Source organism: Trachinotus anak, unplaced genomic scaffold (assembly GCF_046630095.1).
Source record: "Trachinotus anak isolate AG129_WGS33_773 ecotype Australia unplaced genomic scaffold, CSIRO_AGI_Tana_v1 ptg000046l, whole genome shotgun sequence".
NCBI lineage: Eukaryota > Metazoa > Chordata > Actinopteri > Carangiformes > Carangidae > Trachinotus > Trachinotus anak.
Genome location: NW_027273897.1, coordinates 76845 through 103728, shown reverse-complemented (window position 1 = coordinate 103728; position 26884 = coordinate 76845). Strand labels below are relative to the sequence as shown.

The window sequence follows — 26884 nt, the reverse complement described above, 5'->3', positions numbered from 1 at the left end:
TTTTGTGGCTTTAATTTTTCATATAATTCATTAATTGAATTTCAAACCAGAACAACTTCCCGTTTTTAGAAAGAAAACACACTTATTTTGTGGCTTTATGCTTTAAACTTTACGACAACCACTTGAATGCAACATGGGGTCGCATTTACCATTGTAAGTGATGTGAACTCTGAGTTTTCGAGTAGTACGTGAATGCGCCGTGAGATGTGATTGGCTGCTCGTCAGGACCAAACAGAGTCGAGTTCAGAGAAAGACTGTAGAAGAAGAGGCAGCGAAGTGTCGGCTCTGGGACAGAGACTGTCTTCCTCCGCCGGCCCGGCCCGCATGACACTCGTTCTGCTGACGGGAAGCAGTTTTTTAATTTGATTATTGAAAACGGACCAAGTCCATACAGCTACAACAGCTCGTCTCGGCGCTAAAGTGCATCTCCCCCGTTTTCTTCTTCTGCTGCTGGGGTGAGCTAGCTTAGCTTGTTAGCTTAGCGGGACACCCCCTCACCGTGTCCGTGTGTGCAGGACTTTACCTCCAGGAGCGACGGGATTCATCCGGAGCTGCACCACAACTGGCCCGGACTTCACTTAGCACACGCAGCCGCACGCTTTGGCGCAAACCGCGGCTTTTGCACGCGAAGTTTGACCCAAAAAAGCAACAAAAATCACTCCGCAAAACAAGGAAGTCTGAATGAACTTTGCTGTTAGCATCCTGCTAGCCCCTTAGCTGCATTGATTCATAGTGCTGCTCACAGGGGGAAGGGGGGTTGTGCCTCCTCGCCCGTGTTCCGATACTGATATCGGTTATCTGTGAGAGCATCTGGCCGTGTGATAGACGGACCCGGTCAGGTAGTGAAGTGAGCTCCGACACAAAACGTTTCAGAGATGATTCCCGACAAAGCCCCGAAGGAAGACGTCTTCCACGGGTCTGAGGACCTGAAGAAACAAGCTCACATCCCCAGCTTTGAGAAATACAAAGAGCTCTACGTGAAATCTGTGGAGAATCCAGATGGTAAGTCACAGTGCAAGTGTCGGTCAGTGGAGAACACCTGCCCCCAGCGGTGGAAACCAACATAGGTAGATTTGGTCAAGTGCAAACTTTAGGTATTTGAACTTTACTTGAGTATTTGCTCTTCATCCCACCTCATACCTCTGCTGCACTTCATTTACACAGATTTGCAGGCTGGTAACAAAACAAACGAAGAAGTTTGAAAATGCTGCTTTACATTAAAGTTTCAGTAATAATTTATAATGTTACTACACCCACAAGAAACTTCCCACTGTTATACAGTGTTAAATCTCATGCATTTGATTAAAAGAGACAGAAATGATGTACGTGTGTTTGCATGCAGAGCAGGAAGTGAGATCCCGATTACAAATGGTCTCTAGAGACATGCCAGGTGTGAACAGGGCCAGTGGAATTTAACTCTGTTATCTACAGACTCACTGTACTGAATGAGTTCATGGTAATAAGGAAGCAGTTCTGCAGTGGCCTTTGGTTGGGGCTGGGTACTGGGTACTGTATCTACTTTAGAGCTATTGTTAGTCAAAGAGGCGGCTCAGGCCGTGTAAAGTACCTCAGAAGCAATCAAACAGGTTTGTGCTGCAGGTGGATACAGGCCCAGTGGATCTGTGTGATTGGCTCAGTGCTGGAGTTTATTAATGACCTTTACATCCAGTAGAGTTGCATTATAGTGAAATAATAAAGTTGGGCTACTTTATGCTGAGCCAGAATTAACAAAAAAATTACTTGACAGCAATTTTGATAATTAATAAAATATAATCCTTTAAATATTTTCAAAGGCAGAGGGAATGTTTTTTTTCTTTGTTCAAAAGGTTCAGTGATTAAGAACAAAAGAAATCGTTAATGAAACACTGTGTGGAAACTGTTTGTCCTTTTGGTCTGTTTCACCAGCTTCATCTTGCAACATGAAAACTGGTTTGCAACATAAGTTAATTTCCTCTCCTGTTGATTTTGACACCAACCATGAGTCAAATCAGAGTCCATGCATGTGCTAAAAGACGACACTCACAAATTGATCTGCAGATTGTCTGTCGATCGATCATTGGTGAACGCAGCCATGTACCATTTATGTGTAAGCAGCTCTTGCAGGTCGTTTTTGTGAAATGACTCTGTGTGATATAACAACTGATTCGTCGCTTTCTGTCCTGCAGAGTTCTGGGGAGACATCGCCAAAGATTTCTTCTGGAAGACCAAACACACGGGTCAGCTCCTCGACTACAACTTTGACGTGACCAAAGGCAAAATCTTCATCAAGTGCATGGAGGGAGCTTCCACCAACATCAGCTACAACCTCCTGGACCGCAACGTCCACGAGAAGAAGCTTGGAGATAAAGTGGCCTTCTACTGGTTAGTGTGTGTGTGTGTGTGTTAGTGTGGTTTCATGCCTGATGATGATTTGATCGCACGTCTTCAGTTATGATCATGATTTTCACAGTTAAACTCAATAGAACATGAATCCTGATGAAGTTCTTTAGTGTTTCTGAGCAGTGACAGGTTCTTTTTCTTCTTTCTCATCCCTTTATTCAACTGGGTTGAAAACAGTGAGATTAAACTCGTTGCAGCACAGAAACAGTTAGAACAGTAAAAACAACACAAACAACATAAATAGGCCGATGAAGTTGTCACATGCTACAAGGAAGAGCACAGTGATCATCCAGAGAGTTTCTGTGTAAACATACAACAGTCTCAGTTTACATTCAGTGTAACTCAGCTAAACACAGTGTGAGGTTTAACATGGAATTCCAGCAGTTTTCTTCTGCAGGTGCGACACAGAGAAGCATCAGATCCTGACTTTCTGCAAACACAAACACAGTCAGTGCTAAAATGATCAGGTGATCGATAAAAGAATTGCAACAATTTTAACAAGTGATTTAATTGTTAACATCAGTTATGAGGACAAAACGAAATGATTTGCTGCCTTTTCTCTTGTTTTGTTTTTCTGTTAGTCACTTAAATGATTTAGATTAAATAAAAATAAACTTAAATTTATATGAGACAAAAGAAGCAGTTTGAAAGTGAGAAAATAAAAAAGGCCAACTCCTACAACAAGGTGACATCTTCAAAGACTTTTTAAAGGATTATAAAATTAATCAACGCCACAAAAAAAGTTTTTTGCAGCCTTAAACACAAGAAACTCTCCTGCTCCCAGTGATGGATGAATACATGTGATGGTCATGATCTTAATTAGCTCTGAAACCAACAGTTAGTTTCTATGATTAATGAAAAATGTCCAAGAGAACAAAAGCCCAAAGATGTTGAATTTACTATAATTTATGACAAAGCAAAACGGCACAAATCCTCACATTTGAGAAGCTGCAACCATCAAATTTTTGGAGTTTTATTTTGAAAAATGCCTGAATTGATAAATCGATGATCAAATTAGATGTGATCAGTTTTATAATTTGATTTAATCGCTCTAATCTTAATATTGTGCGCCTGTTGTGTGTGACGGAGTGTGTTGGGTTTGTACCTGCATTCCAAGAGTGTGTGTGTGTGTGTGTGTGTGTACTTGTACTTGTACTTGTACTTGTACTTGTACTTGTACTTGTACTTGTAAGGACCAAAAAAAGTATTTTACTAACAGAGTGAGGACATTTTGGGAAAGTGAGGACATTTTGGCCGGTCCTCACTTTTTGGGACACCTTCAAATCACATGTTGAGGGTTAAGACTTGGTTTCAGAGTTATGGTTAGAATTAGGTTTAGGTTAAGGTTAGGGTCAGGGTTAGGGTTAGGCTCTCAGTTGTGATGGTTAAGGTTAGGGTAAGGGGCTAGGGAATGCATTATGTCAGTGAGAGTCCTCACAAAGATAGAAGTACAAGTATGTGTGTGTGTGTGTGTGTGTGTGTGCGTGCGTGCGTGTGTGTGTGTGTGCGTGTGCGTGTGGGCTCTTGGTAGGGGGTAGGGGTCACTCTGTGAACACAATAACAGGATTGAATGGAATGATCGTATGAATGGAGCTGCAGTCATCTTCTCTCCTTTGTCTCTCTCTTTCTCACACACTTCCTCTCTTCGTCTTTTCTTTTGTCTCCATCTCCCACCATCTTCTGTCTCTAATATCTCTTATTTATTGATTTATTGCAGCTGGTTTTGTCTGTGCTGTGTGTTAAATGTGTATGTGGAAGATTAATGACTCTTTTTACAGCAAACCAAATTTACCTATGGGAACAAATTCAGTAACATAACCTAGTTTCTTCTTCAGTCTCTGCTCATTTTCCATTTCCATTTCATATAAATATCAATGCAAGCAGCTTGTTATTAAGAGGATGGATCGGTGCTCTGTAGTTTGTCCAAACATCTGCAGCATCACCTTCTTTCTGTTTTTCTTTACAGACACATTTCTGCTCATATGTCATTTCCCTCTCTTTTTATTTCCTCTTCTATTGGCTCGGACGTTCTCTAATGAAAACACCACACTCGTTCCTGTTTGTCCTGAAAGCCTCTCTTCTCTTCTCCTGAGTTGTTTCTCTGAAGCCTCTCTGTCTCTTTGGCTCTCTTCTATCTCTTTGTGTCAGTCGCCTCCGGTCACTGACGTGTCCTCATCTGTCCTGAGTGGTGAAGCCACAGAGACGAACGCAGTCTGACGACACTGGGCTTTTAAACCAGGGTCATTCAGGGAGAGGACAAGGGAAGTGGGAACGAGTGATTGAGCCTAACTGTGGTATCAGAGAGTGGGTCCGTCGCTATGATTATGGAAACAGATGAGATGACTCTGATAAGTTTAGTCCAGAGTTAGAAGGGATCATTCAAATGGTAATTATTTTCATTATTGATTAATTTGCAGATTAAATTCTCTGTTAATCGATTGTTTAGTTTATAAAATGTAAGAAAAAGTTCCCAGAGCTCGCGGTGACGCCTCAACAGAATTTTTTTTAATCCAATCAACTGTGTGAAACCTCCAATGGGTTCGTTGATAAGAAGAAGCAGAAAATCTGTTCATGAGTCCACAAATCATTTTAGGCCGAAGTAACAATAATATTAATAATAATGCTGGCGACAGGTAGAAGAACACGGCTCAGAATCAGGGAGACACATTAGAGCTGCAACAAAAGGTCCATTTATTAATTAGTTGAAAGACAGAAAATTAGTTGGCATCTATTTTGATGATCAGTTACTTCTTAAAAGGGATTTTTCACGCAAAAACGTCAAATATTTGCTCGTTTGAGTCTCTCACATTTATTATGCCATGCTATTATTGATTTATAAATTGGTAAAAGGAAACAAGGAAACATAAAAGACATAAAAACATTTGGTTCTTTTTGATTGTTAAAAATTTTGAAAAGTAATTTTTATTGAGATTTTTGGAATTAAGGATTATTGTCATTATTAGAATCTGAGTATTTTCTCAGTTTAACGGATTTGTCTTTTGGTTTTTTAAGATGTAAGAAAGAGTCCAAGGTGATGTCTTTAAATTTGTTTTTGTTTTGTTAAAAAGTCCAAAACTCAGAGTTTCTCAGTTATTTATCAAAGACGACAAAGAAAATCAGCAAATATTCACATCTGAGAAACGTGAATCAGTAAATGTTTGGGAATTTTTGCTTGAAATGACTTGAAATATTTATGAATAATCAAAATCGCTGTATATTAAAGCTCCACCCAGTCTAAAGGTAGATGTCCATGTGTTTGTGATTATAAAGCAGGTCTAGGTTCTATATTAACACTGTGAAAGTATCAAAGCCTCAGTCCACAGAGAAATGCACACAGCCTGAATTCATTCTTAAAACCACAGACACATCTTCTCATGGAGATCAGCACTTCAAATAAAACCCTGGAGAAGTGTGAAATATGGACCTTTAATTCTCTGTTGACCAACTAATTGGTCTGTTGTTTTAGGAAGTGACGTTTTAAGAATAAATAACCTTTATTTCACTTCATATTATAATTTTCTTCATGTTGTGCTGTCACTGAACAGTGATCCTCCATCTGGAGGTTTCTTACCATTTGAAGACACAAAGATCAGAGAATAAATCTGCAGATAAATCACAAATACAAATTCTGTTATCTAATTTCCTCGCCCACATGTAGTAAGAAACAAAGTGTTTTCGTATGAGTAGATTACTCTGAGGAGGGATATCTCTGACTTTTAGCAGTACAAAGTCTCTCTTTCAGATGGAGGGAAAAGAAGTTCTCTCATAGCTGCTCTTTTATTTATTCTCTTCTTTTTGTTCCTCGTTTGCTCGTCCTTTCTTATTTTCATGATGTCCTCAGACTCTGTCTTGTGTTAAGAAAGTGTTGCTGTGACTGAGAGTTCTCCTCACTGGTCCCTGACATTTAAACCCACCGTGTTGAAAATGGGTTTTAGTTTTGTGTATTTATAGGTGTGCGTGCCGTTATCACTGTGGGCTGGGCACAGAAACAAACCCTGTGACCTTTGTTGAAGCAGTTTGTTTCCAACATGTGTTAAAGTCAGTAATAGAACAGTAAATAAAGCATTTAGTCTAATTTAATTATGAAAAGTGCTGTGTTGAAAGGGTTAGGGTTAGGGTTAACACAGAAGTGCACAGAAGTGGAGCTGCAGCTAACAATTGTTTTCATTATCAATTAATCTAGGAAATTATTTTCTGTCAATCAATCAATCATTTGGTCTATAAAATAGTTAAAGCTCCATATTTTACTCTTCTTCAGTGTTTTATCTGAAGTGTTGATCTCCATCAGAAGATATATTTGTGGTTTTAAGAACCAAAAACCATCTCAGTGTAGTTTTACATCTCCTCTCTCAGGCTTCTCTCTGGAGCTCTAGTAACAACAGGTCAGTCGGCCAATCAGAGGAGAGGATCTGAGCCTCTTTTTTGATTGGCTGACTGTTTTCTAAGTGATTAAATAAAAAATTAAAAAATGGCAGATTTCAGGTAAACATTCAGAGAAACCAAATCCTACAAGGTTGGATGGTGGGTCCAGGTGGGCGGGGCTTGGGGCGTGGCTGAGGGCGGTGACTGCTTTGTTGTGACATCACAAAGTTCCAGAAGTCCTGACGGCTGGTTTTAAGGCTCAGTTTCTGAATACAGGCTGTGTGCATTTCTCTGTGGACTGAGGCTTTGATACTTTCACAGTATTAATATAGAACCTAGACCTGCTTTATAATCACAAACACATGGTTATCTACCTTTATACAATATAGAACCTTTAATGAAACAGTGTAAAAGTGCCTTTCACAGATATGGCAGATATTAAAAGATTTTCAGTTCACTGTCATATACAAAGAAAGAAGCAAAAACTCACATTTTAGAAGCTGAAACCAGAAAATATTTAACATTTTTGCTTGAAAAACAACTGAAACGATTAATTGATTTATAAAAATACTGCCCAGTTAATTTCTGCTCTTTAACTTATCAATTAATTGTTTCGGATTTATCAGAAGCATGAAACCAAATCTGTGTACAAACAATAAATAGTTTGAGATTTGTGGCGGCAAAGCTGCTGAAAATATCATAAAATCTCATTGATTAAATGTATTAAAATGTTTTAATCTAGTCATCAGGGGTCTTGTGGTTTTGTTTGATCCACAGAAGAAATTCTTTTTATCTGAATGAAGTGTATCTCCTGATTGTTGTGCTTCAGTCTGTTAAGCCAGAGTTCAGCTGTTTTGGCAAATTTTGGGACAAATTTTGTTTAAAAATTGGTCCTAAATTTGAACTTTTAGTGTGTAAGTTTGTAGTATTGAATGACTGTGAGTTAAAAGTGACTGTTTGTTCTTATCTGAGCTGGTTTGTTTGCAGACTGTGGGCGTGACCTGATAGAAGAGGTCACTGTTTTCATCCAGTTTATTTTCAGGTGATGTTTAATGTCGCTCTGCACCACAATGAAAACTAATGACAGGAAGGAGGAAAGAGAGATTTAATGATCAGATCTCCTCCGGAAACACGGAGTCACAGGTCTGTGTGAGCTCAGTGTCGTCTTCCTAACTGAGACACTGAACATGTTGGGCTCAGTCCAACAGCTGTGAGTTGTGAAGTAGCATAACATGAAAATCCATTCCTGCTATTTTGAGGCCACGTGTGGGCGTACAGTGCTTCAATTTCCAACAAGACTAAAATATATAATCTATAGCCACCATGTGAAGCTGTAATGATCATTACGCACCAGATAAAGTCTTTTATTTGTTGATGGATTAAAACCAGAGAGACAGTTTTTAATTCTTTGATCTTTACCACCTATAACACCAGGAGAAAAGTCATTTTATAATTAAATCAAAAGATTTATTCTCTCTACAGTCTCTGCTCGTTTGGCTCCAGGCCACAGGGTCCTCAGTCCACGTCCGGCCGGGGACCTTAGTTATTCGTCACTGCCCTGGGTCTAATAAAGGAAAACAATACCCAGAGAGGATTAATTACTCAGAGACAAATCGTACAAGAAAAAAGCCAGAGTGAGATGTGGGCTGAAGAGCTGCAGGTGACAGTAAACAGAGACCTTTATGTTGTCATGTTGTCCAGTGGAAAAACATTTCCACCAATGGCAGCATGGCTTCAGTTTGTGCTTTCTTGCAGCTCAATTGGAAGAGAGGCATAAAGCTGCACAGCTGTTCTACAAAAACACAAAATGACTCCAAAGAGACAAAAAATGATTAAAATAAGATGCAAAAGTGCCAAAAAGAGATTCAACATGACCTGAAATGGACACAAAATGAGTAAAAATAGATGCAAAACAATCAAAAAGAGATACAAAATTAGTAATAATCGATGGAAAAGTACCACAAAGAAACAAACCTGCATGATTTGACATAAAATTACCACAAAGAGACACAAAACAACAACAGATATAAAATAGAAAAAACAACCTAAAAGAGAAACAAAATGACTAAAAAAAGATTTAAAATGACAACATTCAGAATATAAAGACGCACAAAATGACAACATTCAGTATGGGGGGCAGGGGACGAAGGCTGGAGGTCCGGGGCCTTTTACATGTCTGTGCCCAGGGGCCCATCGTCTTACAGTCTGTCCGTGGTTAACCTGCTCTGTCCACTCTGGCTTCAGACCAGCCCTCACAGCTGGCGGCTCGTCCGTGGCGCCAACACGTTACTGTCACTCTGAGTTGTGCGACAGTCGAAGTGTTTCCACTCAGGACTGAAGCCAGACTGGAAAAGTGCAGAGCTGACGGTGAACACACAAACACAGCAGCTCAGATGTCACCCTGGAAATAATTATGAAGGTCAGAGCTTTATCGTAGTGTTAGTTATTCTGTGAACACAGCTCCCATCAGCCATCAGTGCTGGACGGGGCACACAGAGCTTCCAGCTACGTTGGCTTCCCCACGACCAACAACACAAAAAAAAAAAAAAAAAATCTCCCCTCTGTTACTGAAAGAGATATTTTGCAATCTTCATTTCTGTTGTAGTTTTTTGTTTTGGGCTTGAAGCCGTGTGTGTGTGTGTGTGTGTGTGTGTGTGTGTGTGTGTGTGTGTGTGTGTGCGCGTGTGCGTGCGTGCGTGCGTGCGTGTGCGTGCGTGTGCGTGTGTTCCTGTAATGCCATTTTTGCATTGCAGTTACCAGCTGCAGGGCCAACTTTCTTCCCATTTGGGGATTTTTCCCTTTTTACTGACCTATCTCCAACTTGTTGCTGGTATCTGCCTCAAAAATCCACCGAAGTAAAAACAGTTTGACAGATTCATCAATAGTGAGACTGACAGTCAGTTTATGTTCTGATGGTTTGCAGAACAGAACTGTGACTCAGCTTCGGAGCCTCCCTCCTGCCTCTCTCCTCCTGTCAGTTGTGTTTTCAGTGTGATGATGAGAGACGAGCAGGACGACACTCGCTAAAGACCACGGCTGAATTTAATAATGTGGAGAGGCAGAGCTGTCACAGCTCATCCACTGTTCTCAAGACAGTGTTATTAATGTAAAGCTCTTACTCCTACAGATTAAGCCTGTGTGTGTGTGTGTGTGTGTGTGTGTGTGTGTGTGTGTGTGTGTGCATGTGTGACCTTGAATGATGCTTTTGCAAGCACAGTTCCTTAAACGCTTGGTCTATTGTGAAAAAGGGGAAAGTTGAGACGAGTCGAGTTTCACAACTGAGCTGAAGTTGTGCTCATCAGAGGAGGCTGCAGCAGATTTTTAGGAATGTTGTGTTGTAACGTAAGAGACTGAACCTGCTTCGTCGTCCTGGGCTCCTTTTTAACCTCTGTTGATTTGCAGTGTGTGTGCGTTTTGTCTGTGCAGGATTAGTAGTAATTTAATTAGATGCATAAAATAATGAAAATCATGGTCGACACGATGAATCTGTCAGATACACAGAGGTTGGTGCTGCGTGGCCTCATGGATCTGAAGTTCTGCTCCGTTGATTCCCACGATGGTAGCGTCGTTCCTCTTTATTCACGTCCCAGTAACTTGTTAAAGACGCTTTGTTGAAAATCAAGAAACTGGAAAATCAGCCTTTTCTCCATTTGGTTTAAAGTTTCTTCCAGCGTCACTTCCAGCGTTCCAGGTAATGTAGTGTAGCTCGATGCTTTTTGAATCTGTTGGATATTCATTAGATATGAATGAATATCAGCTGTGAACAGGCCAAATACAGAGGATGTTACGGTTCAGCTCCAGTCTCAGGATCAGGTGACTCAGTAGGACACGTGTTAAAGGCTCAGCTGATGCTTCAGTGGCGCTTGTTTCCTGTTTGATCTTGTTGTTAATCAAGGGTTAAGCCCAGTGTGTGAATCAGTGTTTACAGCTGGTTTGTTCATTTTTCATGTCTTGGTGTAATTTCAGGGAAGGTAATGAGCCCGGTGATGAGCTGACCGTGACCTACAGGGAGCTGCTGCAGAGGGTCTGTCAGTTTGCCAACGTCCTGAAGTCTCAGGGTGGGTGACGACCACCTGACACACACCTGATTAAATCCACATTATTGGTTTATTACTTACTGTCTGTCCACCACTGTTTTTGGCTCCACCCCTCCCCCCTCTGACCGGGCCTGTAGGCGTGAAGAAGGGAGACCGCGTGTCCATTTACATGCCCATGGTGGTCGAACTGGTGGTAGCCATGTTGGCCAGCGTCCGCATTGGAGCTGTTCACTCCATAGTGGTGAGTTAGGAGTGTGTGTGTGTGTGTGTGTGTCTGTCCTGGTCTCAGGTGTTAACACTGTATGTGCTGCTGTTTCCAGTTTGCAGGTTTCTCTGCTGAGTCTCTGTGTGAGAGGATCATGGACTCCCAGTGTTCACTGCTCGTCACAGCAGGTCAGAAAATAAATCCACACACGCACTTGGTGACATCAGCATGTGTTTTTTTTAATTTTTTTTTTTTTTTATTAGTGATTATTGTAATGGTGTAAAGTCTCTCTGAACGTTATTTTGTCTCCTCAGCTTATTACAGTCAAGGCAATTAGTTTAATGAGCAGCAGTGAGTGGATCTTTGACTTGTTTCGTCCTGGGGCCAAAAGTCTTAAGGATGGAGGCTGAGCACAGTTTATTTATTTCATTTATACTGAAACTGATTTGTGCGGTCAGATGGCGGAGTGGTTAGGGCGCGTACCACATGAGCGGATGCTCTCGGCAGGCAAGCGCCGGTTTGACTCCCGACCGGCCCGACTCCCGACCGGCCCGACTCTTTCCTACGTGTCATTCCCCCCCTCTCTCTGCCCCTTTCCTGTCACTCTCCACTGTCCTGTCAATAAAGGCAAAAAATGCCCAAAAAATATCTTTAAAAAAAAATAAATAATGAAACTGATTTAACTTTAAATAAATACACAGGCAGTTTATTCCTCCGTATCATGTAGGTTATGAAGATTTACCAGCCTTCTGTAAACGTTCTCCTGCAACAGAAGCAGCTTCACAAGTTATTGATCAGTTCTGTAGCTTATTAATCACAAAACTTTATTTTACTACTTTTTAAAAAAAATTTATTTCTTAAACCAGCACAACCTATGAACCCACACTGTCACACAGCAGGTTAAAATACCACCGGCCACAGATCAGTGGCTGTAGTGAGCACGGTCACGACGTCTCAGTGAGTCGAGCTGAAGGGTTGAAACGAGTAAGTGAAGGAGCTGCAGGCTGAGAGGAGGCGCTGAGCTGTGACCAGTAATCAAAGTCTTATTATCTGGATTAAAGTCTGGGGATATAAACCTGTTAATCCACTGTGTTAGTGGCCTCTGGTTGGAGCACACACACACACACACACACACATTTTTCTCATTCATAGAAGTCCTGTAAGCGGATCATAGAGTCTGTAGCTCGGGGTGTTTTTATCCAAACCGACAGTGAACTGTTGAGTTTTTTACCTTGTAAAGAAAATAATTAGAGCATCAACACTGAAACTGGTTCTTATTCAGTTTCACTACAGTAGATAAAGTTTGGTGAACTGTGGAGCTTCACATCCACAGACTTGTTAGCCATGAATAATACCTGTGTTTGAAATTTAACTGACACTCTCACCCAACTTGAAGTGAACTGAAGATGTAAGTTTCCATCATCTCTTTAAAGCAGCTACAATTTATTATTATTACACACTAACGCTGCATCAAATAACAAAGTGAAAGGAGTTGCTGTTAGTGATGAAACCACAGACTATAAATAAAGATGGTCGTAGCCTCTGTGACAGCACCCACAGGTTTCTGAAGAGCAGTTTTGAAGCTCAGAGTGAGCTGCTGCTCTGTTGTTATCTTGGCAGTGTCTGACTCCGCCCACCTCCCTGCTAATCCAGAAATGGTCAGAGTTGTGGTGTGTGTGGAGCTGAGACTTTGGTGAATGGTTTGTGGTAGATATATGCTCGCCCACCTGTCACTCAAAGAGGCCACGCCCTCAATTATGCAGAGCTTTAAGCCTTAATAAAATGTAAACAGGTGAGTTGTATAAATTCAGCCGTACAGGTGTCATGAAGGAGGAAATAATCTCTAGAGACCAGAACAGTTTCTGTACCAGGCTGTAAACATGTTTCTTTCTGCTGTAAAGCTGGACATTTGAACATGGGAGTCTATGGGGACATGGAGTCAATGTGAAAACTAGCTTCAGGTGTCAAATTCTGCTTGTATATCATCCTGCACAGTGAAGGTCAAACATCCAAGTCAGGGAACAATAAGCAGAACACATTTCAGACTGGAGGAGGATTTAAAAACATGAGTTAAAGTTTATTAAGCTGTCTCTGATGTCTCTGATAAACTAAAAGTCCTTATTCTCATTTCAGCAAAGAGCCAAGATGCTTCTGCACAAACGTCCTCCCAGTTTGTGAGAAGTTGAGATTGACCTCTCCTTTGGAGACTGATTATTGCCTTTTTTATTTTCTTAAATATCAGCTATAAAGAAGCGACCCCTCTCTCTCTCTCTCTCTCTCTCTCTCTCTCTCTCTCTCTCTCTCTCTCTCTCTCTCTCTCTCTCTCTCTCTCTCTCTCTCTCTCTCTCTCTCTCTCTCTCTCTCTCTCTCTCTCTCTCTCTCTCTCTCTCTCTCTCTCTCTCTCTCCTCTCTCTCCCTCTCTCATGGTTTCTATCGAGGAGATAAGCTGATCAACCTGAAGCTCTTAGCTGACGAAGCACTGCAGAAATGCAGAGACAAGTAAGCTGTCCACACACACACTTGTTCTACCATCAGTGACATATAAATCTGAGTATAAGACAAGTGAAACACTACAGAAACATTATTTTTTACAAACACTAAAACTAAGGTCACAGCACAAATATGTATCGACACCAAACATATAACAAAATGTTAAATATGATATAATCAGAGAAACACATGTTCAAAACCAGATAATAGAAATAAATCAAATCTTATTTCCCTTTTCCTGTGGTTTACGACCTTTTTCAACTCACGGCAGACGACATCATAAAATTTCCTGTCGTTGACTAATCACAGTGTTGGGCCTTAATATGAGAAAAAAAATATCAAAAGTGTTTTAATGTTTTTAATGATCATTTACTTTTAAAACATTTAAAAAACATTATTTATATATCTTTTTATAATTACAAAATTTAACCAAAGTTGTACTATTTTGCCAATGATCTGTGGCCCAACACACACACACACACACATACACAACCATGACTTCCTTGATGTTGATGAGAAGTGAACAGTGCAGCCTCTGTGAAATCTCCACACCTGCATCTGTACACGACTGACAGGTGAACAGGTAAGACAGGTAAACCTGGCGTGGGTCAGGACTGATGGATGGTCCAGTGACAGTGAGAGTCAGACCAACTTACATAAGTTATGTCTCAAACATTTTCCAGTGCAGCTCCACACTTCAGTGAAGTTTTATGAAACTGAAGAATCACTGGAGAGTATCTGAGGGGGAAACTATGATATGAAGCTTCCTGGGTCTGAGCTTGTGATCACGTCTCTGTCTGTGCAGGGGTTTCCCAGTCCAGAAGTGTATAATGCTGAAGCATTTGTCCTTGTCCAAAGATGCAGAGGAGACTTCTCTGGGCTCTCAGTCTCCTCCAGCCAAACGACCCTGTCCTGATCTGCAGGTAAACCCCAAACTACAAACCCCAGCTGGACCAGGTTAAAACTGTGGTTTCATCTGTCGTCCGTCATAGTTTATCCTGTTTAAGTTCAGTTCATTTAAGTTCACGTTCTCCTGAAGAAAACATCATTGCTTTGCTTGTCAGGTGAAACACGATGGGGTCAGTTTTACCAACGTGTGAACGACAGTTTAAAACTAAAGACAACAAAGTCAACAAATCCCATGAAAGCACCAAAACCAGCAGTGAATGTGTCCATCAACAGTAATGTCTGTGTGTGTGCTGTGTTGTTTTCATCCGCTGCTGAAAATAGTCCCCAACTACTGCACTGTTTCATCCTGTTTGTGCTTTTCTGAGCTTTTTGCTTTTTTAAAAAAAACAAAACTATATATTTGTGAGGTGTTTTTAAAGGCTGTCCACACTTCTGTGTTCTAGTTTTAAATCTCATCTCTTTTTAATGTGATTAGTCCTGTTGTCCACACGACTCCAGCGCCTGAAACTGAGACTTGTTTTAGTCTAAAACTCCAGGGTTGTGTCTGGACGAACAGAAACTGAGACCATTAAAAACAATGACGTAGACACCCACGCTCACTCCTGATTGGCTCTTATCAGCCTCGACCACCTGTGGTGAAAGCAACATGGACAATGAACTACAACTGTTAGTGACCTTGTTGTCTAGCAGCTAGCAGCTTTGTGGTTCCTCGTTTGTAGTATTTTGTGCAACTAATCAACCACAGTAGACAAATTGCTTCCTGTTTACCTCATCATGTGCACGCCCAGTGTTTGTGGACCGTCATGTATGTGTGTGTTAGTGTGGACGGAGATGGTTTCTAATATTAAACTAAAAACTAAAGTTTTTCAAATGAAAACATCTCAGTGTGGATGTAGCCTGAGATTTAGATCTTTGTTGGAACCAATGGGCTCAGAGACACAGACAGAGGGGAGGAGTCGCTGTAACATGCTGTTGGTTTGGGTCTGTTCATGGGATTTATTAACAAAATGTAGAATAAAATGTAGGTCGTTTTCAGGCTGATTCTTCCCTACTCTTCTGGAACTGTTTGTATGATTTGTTTTGAAATTCAGAAGCACTGTGGATCTTTTTCTGTGAAACTGGCCTCGTTCAAAAATCAATCAACCTTTTTTTTTTTTTTTTAACATAATCAATCCTGAAAAGCTCCTTAAACTTCTCTCTCAGCTTGATTTGACATTGTGGGCCCTGTTTGTTTTTGTTTTTTTTTTAACTTTGTGTTCTTCAGTTAAAATAACCCCTCTCCCTCCTTAACTTCTCCTTCCTCCTCCTCCTCCTGCTCCTCTCTTCCCTCCTGTCCAGCAGGAGAAACAGACAGGGAGAGTAAAGAAAACACGTCCTGTTCCACAGGTATTTTCATTCCCTCCTCCCTCCACTAAATCCCCCATAATGTCTCTGTTTTGCCTTTTTTGAGGGGAATTTCACCCACGAGCAGAATTTACATTTTACTGCTGTGAACACGGTAAAAAGAATGAACTTTAATCCAAACTGAAGTTAACGGCATTAATTCATTTTACTTTGCTTAACGCCTTGAAAGCTTTTATTGCTGATTTATTGTTTTTACTCAGCGACAGTAGTTTGTCGTTCCTGTGATTGATTACTAACGGTTCAGGCGACACTTGTGAACATGAAAACTGATTTTTTTTCTGATTTAGCAACATATGAATGTAAATTTAGTGAACATATTTTCCATTTCACTATCTGCTGACATTAAAATCTGCTGCTGCAAAACAAAACAGACTCAATTAAATTAAAAACATTTTAAATCATCCTTAATGACTAAAAATGACGTTTCAAATTGACTGATTTGTGAAATTTGTGCAACAATCTGCAGCAGAATCAAAATTCAGGCCTAAATTGAAGCGTTGCTCGGGTTCTCAGAGGTTTGCTGGAGTGTCTGAACTCATGGGAATAAAATGTAAATTCTGTGTAAGCGTGGAGTTGCATTAACACAGTTTTCTCTCTTGATATCTGCTTTGAACACCGTCCCTGTCGTGGTTGAACACTGTGCACGCTCTCGGCAGAGTTGAGCCTCTGTAGATTTTGTACACAGCTCGAAACCACCTACTGCCTCTGAAGTGTGTTGTGTGTTTCTCACTAATATAACAGCTGTTAACACTTCTCACCCTCACTGATGCACCACAGCTCAGAGAGAATCAGGGCTCTGCTGACGTGGTTTAGATAAACAGTTTTCTGAAGACCCCACTTCTCTGCAGGAAGAACTGCAGTTGGTGTTTTCTGTGTTAATTATATCCGTTGTTAAAAGTTTTATTATTATTTTAATTTTTATGTCAGTGTAAGTGATTATTTTTTTTAATTTGTGTGAAGCCCAACTCATCACCTTCATCAGTCTGGTCTCGTGTAAACCCGTCACTCTCACTGTGGACTGTTTGTATTTAATACAGTTTTATTTCTGGTCTTGACTGAGACATGTGGGTCTAACACTACGTTTGGCTGCTAAACACAACGAAGTGTCATCTTCCCTTAAACATTCTACAGGATAACACAACGTTTCACTGTGAAAATGTCCTCTCCATCGCCGTCCTCAAACTATTAGCTGACTGAACATGTTGTGATAAATACGTTAACCTCCCCTCCACGAGAGAGGAGGAGCAAAATATATAATATGATATTACATTTTTAAGTTTCCTCTGTTTGTATTTGTTCTGTCTTTCTGTCATACTTAGTTTAAAAACCGTAGACAGACCCTGATTCTCTCTGATGACCCTGGTTGTACATGAATGAAGACTTTGTCTCAGGGAGCAGAGGTCGAGCCCCGTGTTTTCTCCTCTGGTCTCATCTGATCTGGTTTCAGCTGATTTAAAGATTTAAATTACCTGAAACTGAACGAAAATCACAGCAGCTTAAATGCTCAGTTATTTAAAAAAAAAAAGAATCCGAACATGCAGGAAAGCCGTTGGTCGGGACTGAAAACACGAGTCTCTGTCAGTATGACGTCATCTTTAAGGTCACCGGTCAGATCTGTCTGAATTTAACCACGAGAGCAGCCCTGAAGCAGACGCTTCTCTGTGTGAAAGCTGCTGAGTGGACATCAGACCTGGGTCTGTTCACTGCTTCTCTCACTGGTTGATTGATTGGTCCAGTTTGCCTTCATGAGCCAAAAACACTGTGATTGGAAAGATTTTGCAGAGTCATGATTTATTTTATGACTAAATCTTTATGTCTGTGGTTTTCCCTGTTTGTCTGCATCCAGAAGCTTCTCTTTGTGCTAATTTTAAATGGATAACATTGTCATTTTTTCCATCAGTCTAACCTCAATAACTCGTAATTTTAAAGTGAAAACATTTTTGCCAATTTATTTAAAATAAAAACCTGAAATCTCTCATTTGTAAAAGCGTACTTTAACTCGGTACTTTAGAGAAGCTTAGTTACAGCTTTGAGGGTTTTTTTTGGTAAAATCTCTTTAAACTTTCACACCTGGATTTGGTCAGTCAGGCTGCGTCTGATTGGTTGGGAAGTTTCCGTATTGGCTGTGTTCACCAGTCGTCCTGTCCCTGCTCCTGAGAAGCCCCTCCCTCACGGTGACCTCACAAAACACGTTTTTTTGGTTTTGTGAATATCTTCAGTATCTTACTCTCAAAGAGAATCTCTTCACATGTGGCACAAATGTCCACTGGAGGGTGGTGGTGAAAGGTCAAAGGTCAATGTGACCACACTAAACACTTTTAAGCTGTTTATATATATTTATATGAATCTGGATGAACAGGGACGTAACCTGACACTAGTCTGAGTGGTGGAGGGACACAACCCTGAGGCTGTAACTCATGATGTCACATTGTCATCATTGATTATTGAATATTGATTGATGGGCAAACATGTCAAAGTTATCAGTCTACAACACAGTTAAGTGAGGAAGCAGTGAATCGTTTCTGCAGCCACTTTATCTTCATCTGTAAATCTCTCTCTCGTTTTTCCCTTTGTCTTCTTCTAACCAGTTTTATTCTACAAAGATAAATCTCTCTCTCTCTCTCTCTCTCTCTCTCTCTCTCTCTCTCTCTCTCTCTCTCTCTCTCTCTCTCTCTCTATTTTGTGCTGTTTCCGTCTGACTGTAGATCAGATGGTTAGTGACCCAGCTCTGATGAACACACACAGAATAAGTTACAACAGAACTCAGGGTTGTAACTTTTCCTCCAGCTCTTTGTTGCTTTATTCACTGTGACTCTACAGCAGCTTCACCTGCTTCTCTCCGCTCCGTCCGCTCTCTCTCCTGATTCGTTAACGAGCATGTTGTTCGTTAAACTAACTTTCTTTCACCTTTTGTGTTTTAGATTGTAGAGACATTCGTTAGTGAGCATTGATTCTTTCTCAGGGATTTTATTGATGGCTTTGCATGTTCACTCGTCCTCTCTGTTTGTGTCTGTGTACATCTGTCTGTCTGTTCATGTCCATGTTTGTGTCTCTTTTGTGTGTGTGTGTTTTAAATTTCACACCAGGTCCCGTGGAACCCTGAGGTGGATTTGTGTTGGCACAGTCTGCTGCGAGAAGCTTCAGACGAGTGTGAACCAGAGTGGTGCGACTCTGAGGATCCGCTCTTCATCCTCTACACGAGCGGCTCAACCGGCAAACCGAAGGTAGAACACACACACACACACACACACACACACACGTTTGGTTTATCTGAAGTGTTGATCTCCATCAGAAGATATATTTGTAGTTTTAAGAACCAAAAACCATCTCAGTGTAGTTTTACATCTCCTCTCTCAGGCTTCTCTCTGGAGCTCCAGTAACAACATTTCATGAGCCAATCAGAAGAGAGGATCTGAGCCTCTCTTCTGATTGGCTGACTGTTTTCTGAGTGATCAAATAAAAATATATCAAATTTCAGGTAAACACTTAGAGTTGCAGAAGTCCTGGCGGCTGGTTTTAAGGCTCAGTGTCTGAATACAGGCTGTGTGCATTTCTCTGTGGACTGAGGCTTTGATACTTTCACAGTATTAATATAGAACCTAGACCTGCTTTATAATCACAAACACATGGACATCCACCTTTAGACTAGCTTTAAATGGAAGCGTTAGCTCACTTATTTGAAGTAAAGTCAGTCTCTCTCCTCTCCTCTCCTCTCCTCTCTCCTCTCCACTGCAGGGAGTCCTTCACACCGTCAGCGGCTACATGCTCTACACCGCCACCACCTTCAAGCTGGTGTTTGACCACCAGCCCAACGACATCTACTGGTGCACAGCAGACATCGGCTGGATCACCGGACACTCCTACATCACCTACGGCCCTCTGGCTAACGGGGCCACCAGCGTTCTGGTGAGTGCCGGCTTTTGGATTCGTGAACTTCCTGTTTTTTACAACATGGCAAAGTGACAATTTCTCCAGTGTGTTTTACCTTTATCTTTGTTTATCTTGTAAATTGAAGTTGGTGGGTGTTGTGTTGATCTCTGTCTCATGGGGAAAATATTGCTATCTGTTGATCCTGTTTTAACTGTACTCTGTTTGTGTGTGTGTGTGTGTGTGTGTGTGTGTGTGTGTGTGTGTCAGTTTGAGGGCTTGCCTACCTACCCAGACGTGAGCCGCATGTGGGAGATTGTGGACAAATATCATGTGACCAAGTTCTACACGGCTCCGACCGCCATCAGACTGCTGATGAAGTACGGCAGCGAGCCGGTGAAGAAGTGAGTCCGTCTCTTGTACACGACCTCGTGTGTTTGTGTTTCCACGTAAACAGATTATAGATTTGTGTTCAAGATAAAAACCCTTACGTTACGTTTTGCAGAGAATATGTTTGTAATAATTTGTTGTTTTTTTTGCCTTTTTAATGATATTTATCTGTTGCACTTAGATTTGCTTCCAATGTAAGGTGCGTTATAAATAAAATTTATTATTATTATTATTATTATTGTTGTTGTTGTTCTATGTTTTCAGTGTCAGTTAAAGATGAGAAATTATATAAAACCACATCGGACACTCACAACTGAGACTTTTACCTTGATTTCTTTTATTCACTCCTCCAACAGTAAAAAACTTTTTACAGCTCAAACAAATGTGAAAACACATCTGTCTCTGTCTTCAGGTACAAGCGAGAGTCTCTGAAGGTTTTGGGGACGGTGGGGGAGCCCATCAACCCTGAGGCCTGGCAGTGGTACTACACCGAGGTGGGAGAGAGGAGGTGTCCCATAGTCGACACCTTCTGGCAGACGGAGACGGTGAGTTCGAGTCGGAGAAGCTTTCTGTGGTTGTAACACTGAGGAATAAACTCCCTTTAATCTAGATTTATTCAAACAGGAAGAAAACATTTATCTTTTCAACTTGTTTTGGTATGAAAATGAGGAATGTTTATCCTCCAGTGGCTGTTTTAACTACGTCCCTCAGAGGCAGTGTTCAGACTGAGCTGGGCCTCCCCCTGCTGGACAGACAGTGTACTCACACCATGTGTCTTTCAGGGTGGACACGTGTTGACGCCTCTTCCTGCAGCCACGCCCATGAAACCTGGATCTGCTGTGAGTAAATAACAAAACTTTATTTAGAGCTTTTCAAAGTGTTTGACAGACATTTAATCTCAACAAGGTACAAACTTAAAAATATTGCATTAAAGAAAGTGTGAACATTTACGCAAACTTGGAGCCAATAGTGATGTAAAAATGAAGATAAAGACACAACAAGTGATAAACACAACTTAAAAAAATAATAGCAGGGTTTAAATTCACTCAGTTTAAGCCTGACTTATTATTTCTTTTCATCAGTGAAACCTTATCTGTACAGCACCTTTCAAACAGGTTAGTACAGGTCAAAGTTCATCTCAGACGACTGAGGAGCTGAAGAAAAAAACATGACAAATAAAAATTCTGACAATGAAATAAAGTGATGTAGATTTTAAAAGAGTGAAGTAGATGACGACAATAATAAAATACAGTTTGATAAAAGCTGAACTCATAATGGATGATATAATGATAATAATAATAATAATAATAATTATTATTATTATTATTATTATTATTATTATTATTATTATTATCATTATTATTACTTTATTACCATTACAACAAAGAGGTCACGGTGCAACAGGACAGACACAAAAACATTCAACACAACACAAGAACGCTTTAAATACACAAAGTACCATAGATGTAAATGATGAGCTACAAAAGTGCAGGAAGTTCACCTCCATGACACCATGCTCTTCCTCTTCTGTCCTGCAGACGTTCCCGTTCTTCGGGGTGGTGCCGGCCGTCCTGAACGAGTCCGGGGAGGAGCTGGAGGGGCCAAGCGAAGGATACCTGGTCAGGATTATCGTTACTGTTGAGTTGTAACTCGAACGTGTATCTTCAGAGTCATGTCTCAGTCTCTGACCTGGTCCTGGGTCTCTGCCTTCAAACAGGTGTTCAAACAGCCGTGGCCCGGTGTGATGAGAACCGTGTACGGAAACCACCAGAGGTTCGAAACCACCTACTTCAAGAAGTTCCCTGGATACTACGTGACAGGAGACGGTGAGAGAGGAACAGAGAACAGCAGATACTCCACGCTGATGACGTTAGAGGTTTATTCACATCCTGTTGTTTTTATCTTGTTTTATCCTCCAGGTTGCCGCAGAGACAAGGACGGCTACTACTGGGTCACAGGGAGGATAGACGACATGCTGAATGTCTCAGGTTAGACGTCTGACGGGTCAGCTGTGACGGGACCACGATGACTGTCTGCGGTCGAGCAGAATTAAATGAATCTGTATAATGAGAGGAAACTTCCTCCACTAGGACACTCGGGCATCTGTTAAACTCTTTCTCTCTCTCTCTCGTCCCTCCAGGTCACTTGTTGAGTACAGCGGAGGTGGAGTCGGCTCTGGTGGAGCACGAGGCTGTTGCGGAGGCTGCTGTGGTTGGCAGACCACATCCTGTCAAAGGAGAGAGCCTCTACTGCTTCGTAACTCTCACCGATGGCGTGACGTACAACCGCACGCTGGAGGCCGAGCTCAAAAAACAAGGTGGGTAAACGTCACCTGAGACCTGAAATCTTGTTGGAGAGGAGTTTTCAGAAACGGCGTTTAGATCAAGTCTCCACTCAGACCCCAGCACCACTCTGGGTTACATAAGTATTAAAATACGCAGAGAAATGTGCTTCACACAGTTTCTGCTGACGTGTTTGTAGCTGTGTCTCAGATTCATTATGTGTGTCATGAAAGCTAGTTTCACTGTGGGGTCGTCAGAGTCTGATGTGGTTTGTTGTTTGGTGTTTGCAGTAAGGGAGAAGATCGGGGCCATCGCTACACCGGACTACATCCAGAACGCTCCGGGACTCCCCAAAACCAGATCTGGTAAATCTGCAGTAAATATTTGTTGATTCAGTTCAGGCAGCCGAAAGCTGCAGCTCGTCACACAATAAGAAAAAGAGCCAAACCTGCCTGAGACACAGCAGCGTCGTCGAGTATTTAAAGTCACAATTAATCCTAGTTCCATTCTTGTTTGAAGGGTCAGTTCATCCTAATTACAACAAAATGCTTCTTCCACTCAGCAGAGTTTTGGTTTTGAAGTGGGATGTTTTTAAAGTCGCTGTTCACGACCTGCTCAGCAGCAAACAGCAGACAGACTCAGCAGCTGCTGAACACAGCAAAGCTTTCAGCAGCTGAAGAGACAGGTGTTTCCTTCAGGAGCTGGTGGGGACCAAACATTGAGCTAAAAGAGCGGGAAAACTGGACACCAACACCACCACACATGGCACATCATGTTGCTGTGTAACAGCTGGATACCTCTGTGAATAAACAGCTGATAAGTTCAACATGCAAGGCTCTAATTTAAAGCGTGTCCGCATCACTTCTGCTTTTTTATCGGCAGGAAAATAAGAGAAGTGTGAATAAACTTCGGTTCATTAAACAACGTGGGTGCGGGGCGGGAAAATGAAAACTGTGTTGGTCTGAAACTAGAAAGTCACTTGTGTTCTGCTTTGCACTCAGTGTAAGATGTGATGAGACGTTTACTGTCGTGTTCACATCTTGTTTCTGCTGCACCCAAGTGGCCAAAAAGTCAGTTATTGCAAGTTCAAGTTAATAATTTGAACATTTGTACTTTTTATATTATCTGTTGATCCTGGTCTTAGTCTGTAGTGGTTATTCCAACTTTAGTTTTCCAGAGAAAACAAAGTATCGCTGCCCTTGAGGAAAAAAAATCTGAAAACTTTATGACGTTGCATTAAAGTCCCAGAGAAAACAGGAAGGTAAGTGGCTCCTTGAAGCTCTTAAAGTGAGCTTTTTTTTGTCACCCCAGCACGTTCCTCACCTCCTCCGCCCTCCACTGTCTCTCTGCAGGTAAGATCATGAGACGGGTGCTTCGCAAAATCGCCTGTAACGAACGGGACCTGGGCGACATCTCCACGCTGGCCGACTCCTCGGTTGTCGAGCAGCTCTTCCAGAACAGATGCTGCACCGCCGTGTGATGGCCTCCGGGATCCTCGCAGGGAGGCTCCGACTGCAGCCGCGCTCCAGCGGCCACAAACCCAACCAGGGAGGAAGAAGAAGAGGAAGAAAAAGAGGAGAAATTCCACAAACTCGGTCTTGTCCAGCAAACAACCTCTGGCTCCCGATGAGGACGTGCGGTGTGCTGCACATCCTGTATTTAAACTGACGCCACTGCAGCAGGCAGCGACTCACCGGTCTGTCTGGTCTGTGGCAGATGTTTCTCACCTCTGCAGCAGCCACCACATCATCTCTGGGTCGGTGTAGACGTCAGCCTGCAGACTTCAGGGGTTTCCAGAAGTCGGCGGAGGTGGTGCGTCTGAGAGCGGGAAGCCAGAGGTTGTTTTTGGGTAAGACCGTCCTGCAGTGGAAGAGGTGGGACTGGGTAACACTTCATCTGGTTTTTATCCTCGTGTTTTAGCCAATAATTCACAGCAGAATCTAACATGTCAGTGAAAGTAGCAACACAGAATCTGCAGAGTCCCATAGTTTCCCTGAGGTTAAAGGACGAGTTCCTACACTGGAGTAAGGCTCATGTGAAGTGCTACCTGTAGTTACTACAACTCCTCCCCTGCTCGATGCCATAGTACTGTTATGTACACTGATGATTAGCTACCATTGAGAACGCTCAACATTTCTACTAGTTTTAATTTCTATTGTAATTTTTTTAAAGGGTTTGTAGATTTGTGTTTTTTTTTTGTTTTGTTTTGTTTTTGTTTTTATTTCGATGAGGATTTATTGCGTATTTCTCTTTGTGTGTCTGCATGCTCGTATGCTCTGTTTTTTTTTTTTTTGTTGTTTTTTTTCTCCTTCCTGTCAGTCTGGAGCTGAGCGTTTGGTATCTGAGCCACATGAGGCCAAACACACTGTCACCAGCTGCAGGTCTGATGGTGAAAAAGGAAAATGATGCGATGTGTGTTTCTAAGCCAGAATGAACTGTGGGAGGGAAGTGGATCAAGTCTGGATCATGATGTGCGCGCCACCCTGAAAATAATAAATGTGAAATTCTTTAAATCAAAGATGAGGCTCAGTGAAGAGTAAGACATCATTGCTTCTCTCCATCTTGGATCATCTAAAAGGATAAAACTGATGTTATCACCATTTTTTATTGACAAAGAAACAGAACCAACACTCTGTTACTTTGTCTCTCAACACTTCCTGTCTCAGCTCTCAGCTCCGAGCTCATTGGTTCCTACTGAGGACGTGGTGACTTTGTCAGGGACTCTTTTCACTGATTTCCACACGTTAACGTCAGTTTATCAGACAGTTGTACAACATGAAGAGCTGAAATGATTCTGCCAAAAAAAATCCCCCACGATTTTAGTAACTGGTGAATTGTTTCAGCCGTTTTTCACTTTTTTGGCCTGTTGGTCAAACAAAACAAAACAACAACAATTTTTCCATGTTTCATTGACGAAATTATTAAAGTAATGTATAAAAATAAGCCATAGATTAATTGATAATGACAATAATAATTAGTTGCAGCTCTGTCATCTGTGGATGTGGCAGAGCTTCATCCTTATTCAAGTGTCTTGGTTTGAGCTTTATAACCGAAAACCTGTACTTTACTGTATTTTGTACTTTATTGTACTTGTACAGTAACTACTGTACTTTTTGGGATACTAGTACTTTCCTAGAGTATCAGACTTTTGAACCCCACTGTAGTTAATCAGTATATAAAATATGATTATAGGTTAAAGTACAAAAACAGTTCAAATCAGTTGGACCAACTACATCATCAAACATCATCATATATTAAAAGATTCATTATAATGATTCAGTAAAATAATAATATCACAGTCCACCTTTCACTTCAGTAAATGATTAAAATTATTTTTGCAAACTGTTTGGAAGTTTGGAAGGTGATTGATTTACCAGACAAGCAGCGTCTAATCAAAGACGTGATTGGTTGCATCATGGGAAGTGCAGGATCCAGCACTTTTGACCCATTTTAAAAGCAAACTCTCAGGATGTCTTGGCCTCTGCTTCGTCCATTTTGACTTCTGATCATTTTCAATCTCTCACAAGTGCCACAACTGTACACAGGAGGAAAACACAAATTTATCGGCGTCCTCCTTTAATCCACATTAGATAGATTATAGATTATGACCAGATTTATCCTGAAACAGAGAAACTGTCTTGTCTGACTTCAAGATTCTGCCTCTGCTGAGAGAAATCCAGTCAGTCGCCTGAACCTGAGCTCGGAGCTGATTCTGAGTTTTAGTTTCCTCTGTAAACACCTGTGATTGTGCTTTGAGCGAAGCAGGACCTCGTTTAGATTCATCATTATTTTATCTTTTTTAAAAATGTTTTTGCTGTTTGTGTCTCAATGTGCCAACCAACAGTGGAGCTGGATGTATAAAGCTAATAATTGTACCTAATGTTTAAAAAAATAAAAATAAAAAAGTGCAGCTGCTTATTTGACTCAGAGGCGTTTTTGTGTGTATAATGCGGGCGAGGGAAAGAGAATTTGTGCTGTTTTGTTTAGTTTTGTTTCCTCTGTTCATGCTCAGGTTTGTGTTGTTTTCATTTCCTTGTTGTATCAAAGTGTATGCAATGACAGTAAATGGACAAGACTACTGCCTCTCATCCTCTGTGTCTGGCTGTTCTTTGAAAAAAACAGTTGAATTACTGAGTATATGATGTGTTTTTGGATTTATATAATTTATCCTGAAAGGTCGAAATCGCATCTCTGAACTTTTTCAAAACCCAAGAGCAAAAATGAAAAGCGAAGGAATTGATTATTGTACATAGTAATCAGCTCTTATCAAAACAGAAGCTCCTTCACAGGAAGAAGAAAGAGGAAAGGGGAATAAAGTGACAGACACAAGCCAACGAACCATGAGATAAAATGTACAAACCACACAGTTTCCCCTGGAGCCACCGTGTGTTTGAAATTAGACAAAAGAGAATATATAATATGAAATAATAAGTAATTTAACTGTAATATGAGATTTATTTTGTAGAGGATCTGAGGATGAATTTATGTAGTTGAATTAATATATAACATGAAAAGATTAAAAAGTAAAGAACTAGCACATCAGTTAATGGCTTAAGTGT

At 41.1% G+C, this 26884-nt stretch overlaps 1 protein-coding gene across 3 annotated transcripts; it reads left to right on the top strand.

The window, feature by feature from the left end:
• The first annotated feature begins 202 nt into the window (after positions 1-202).
• acss2 (acyl-CoA synthetase short chain family member 2) lies at positions 203-26413 on the top strand. 3 transcript variants are annotated; one of them, XM_071473140.1, is made up of 19 exons: positions 203-1002; positions 2166-2361; positions 10708-10799; positions 10916-11019; positions 11099-11171; positions 13407-13482; positions 14279-14396; positions 15724-15768; positions 18873-19010; positions 19522-19692; positions 19924-20057; positions 20456-20588; positions 20826-20882; positions 21582-21662; positions 21761-21869; positions 21963-22031; positions 22184-22360; positions 22616-22690; positions 23678-26413. In XM_071473140.1, the coding sequence occupies exons 1-19, from the start codon at positions 876-878 to the stop codon at positions 23803-23805; spliced, it is 2103 nt and encodes a 700-aa protein (XP_071329241.1). In that variant the 5' UTR covers positions 203-875; the 3' UTR covers positions 23806-26413. The 3 variants fall into 3 exon arrangements, with proteins under 3 accessions (XP_071329241.1, XP_071329240.1, XP_071329242.1); XM_071473139.1 differs by having other exon boundaries at positions 204-1002; positions 15721-15768; XM_071473141.1 differs by lacking the exon at positions 15724-15768 and having other exon boundaries at positions 204-1002.
• Positions 26414-26884: the final 471 nt, after the last annotated feature.

What these genes read in the sequence shown, in the direction of transcription:
- acss2 (XM_071473139.1), top strand. Translation starts at nt 876, where the DNA reads ATGATTCCCGACAAAGCCCCGAAGGAAGACGTCTTCCACGGGTCTGAG. An exon ending in ATCTGTGGAGAATCCAGATG is followed by an intron (nt 1,003 to 2,165) that starts GTAAGTCACAGT and finishes TCTGTCCTGCAG; the next exon opens with AGTTCTGGGGAGACATCGCC. An exon ending in CCTTCTGGCAGACGGAGACG is followed by an intron (nt 20,589 to 20,825) that starts GTGAGTTCGAGT and finishes TGTGTCTTTCAG; the next exon opens with GGTGGACACGTGTTGACGCC.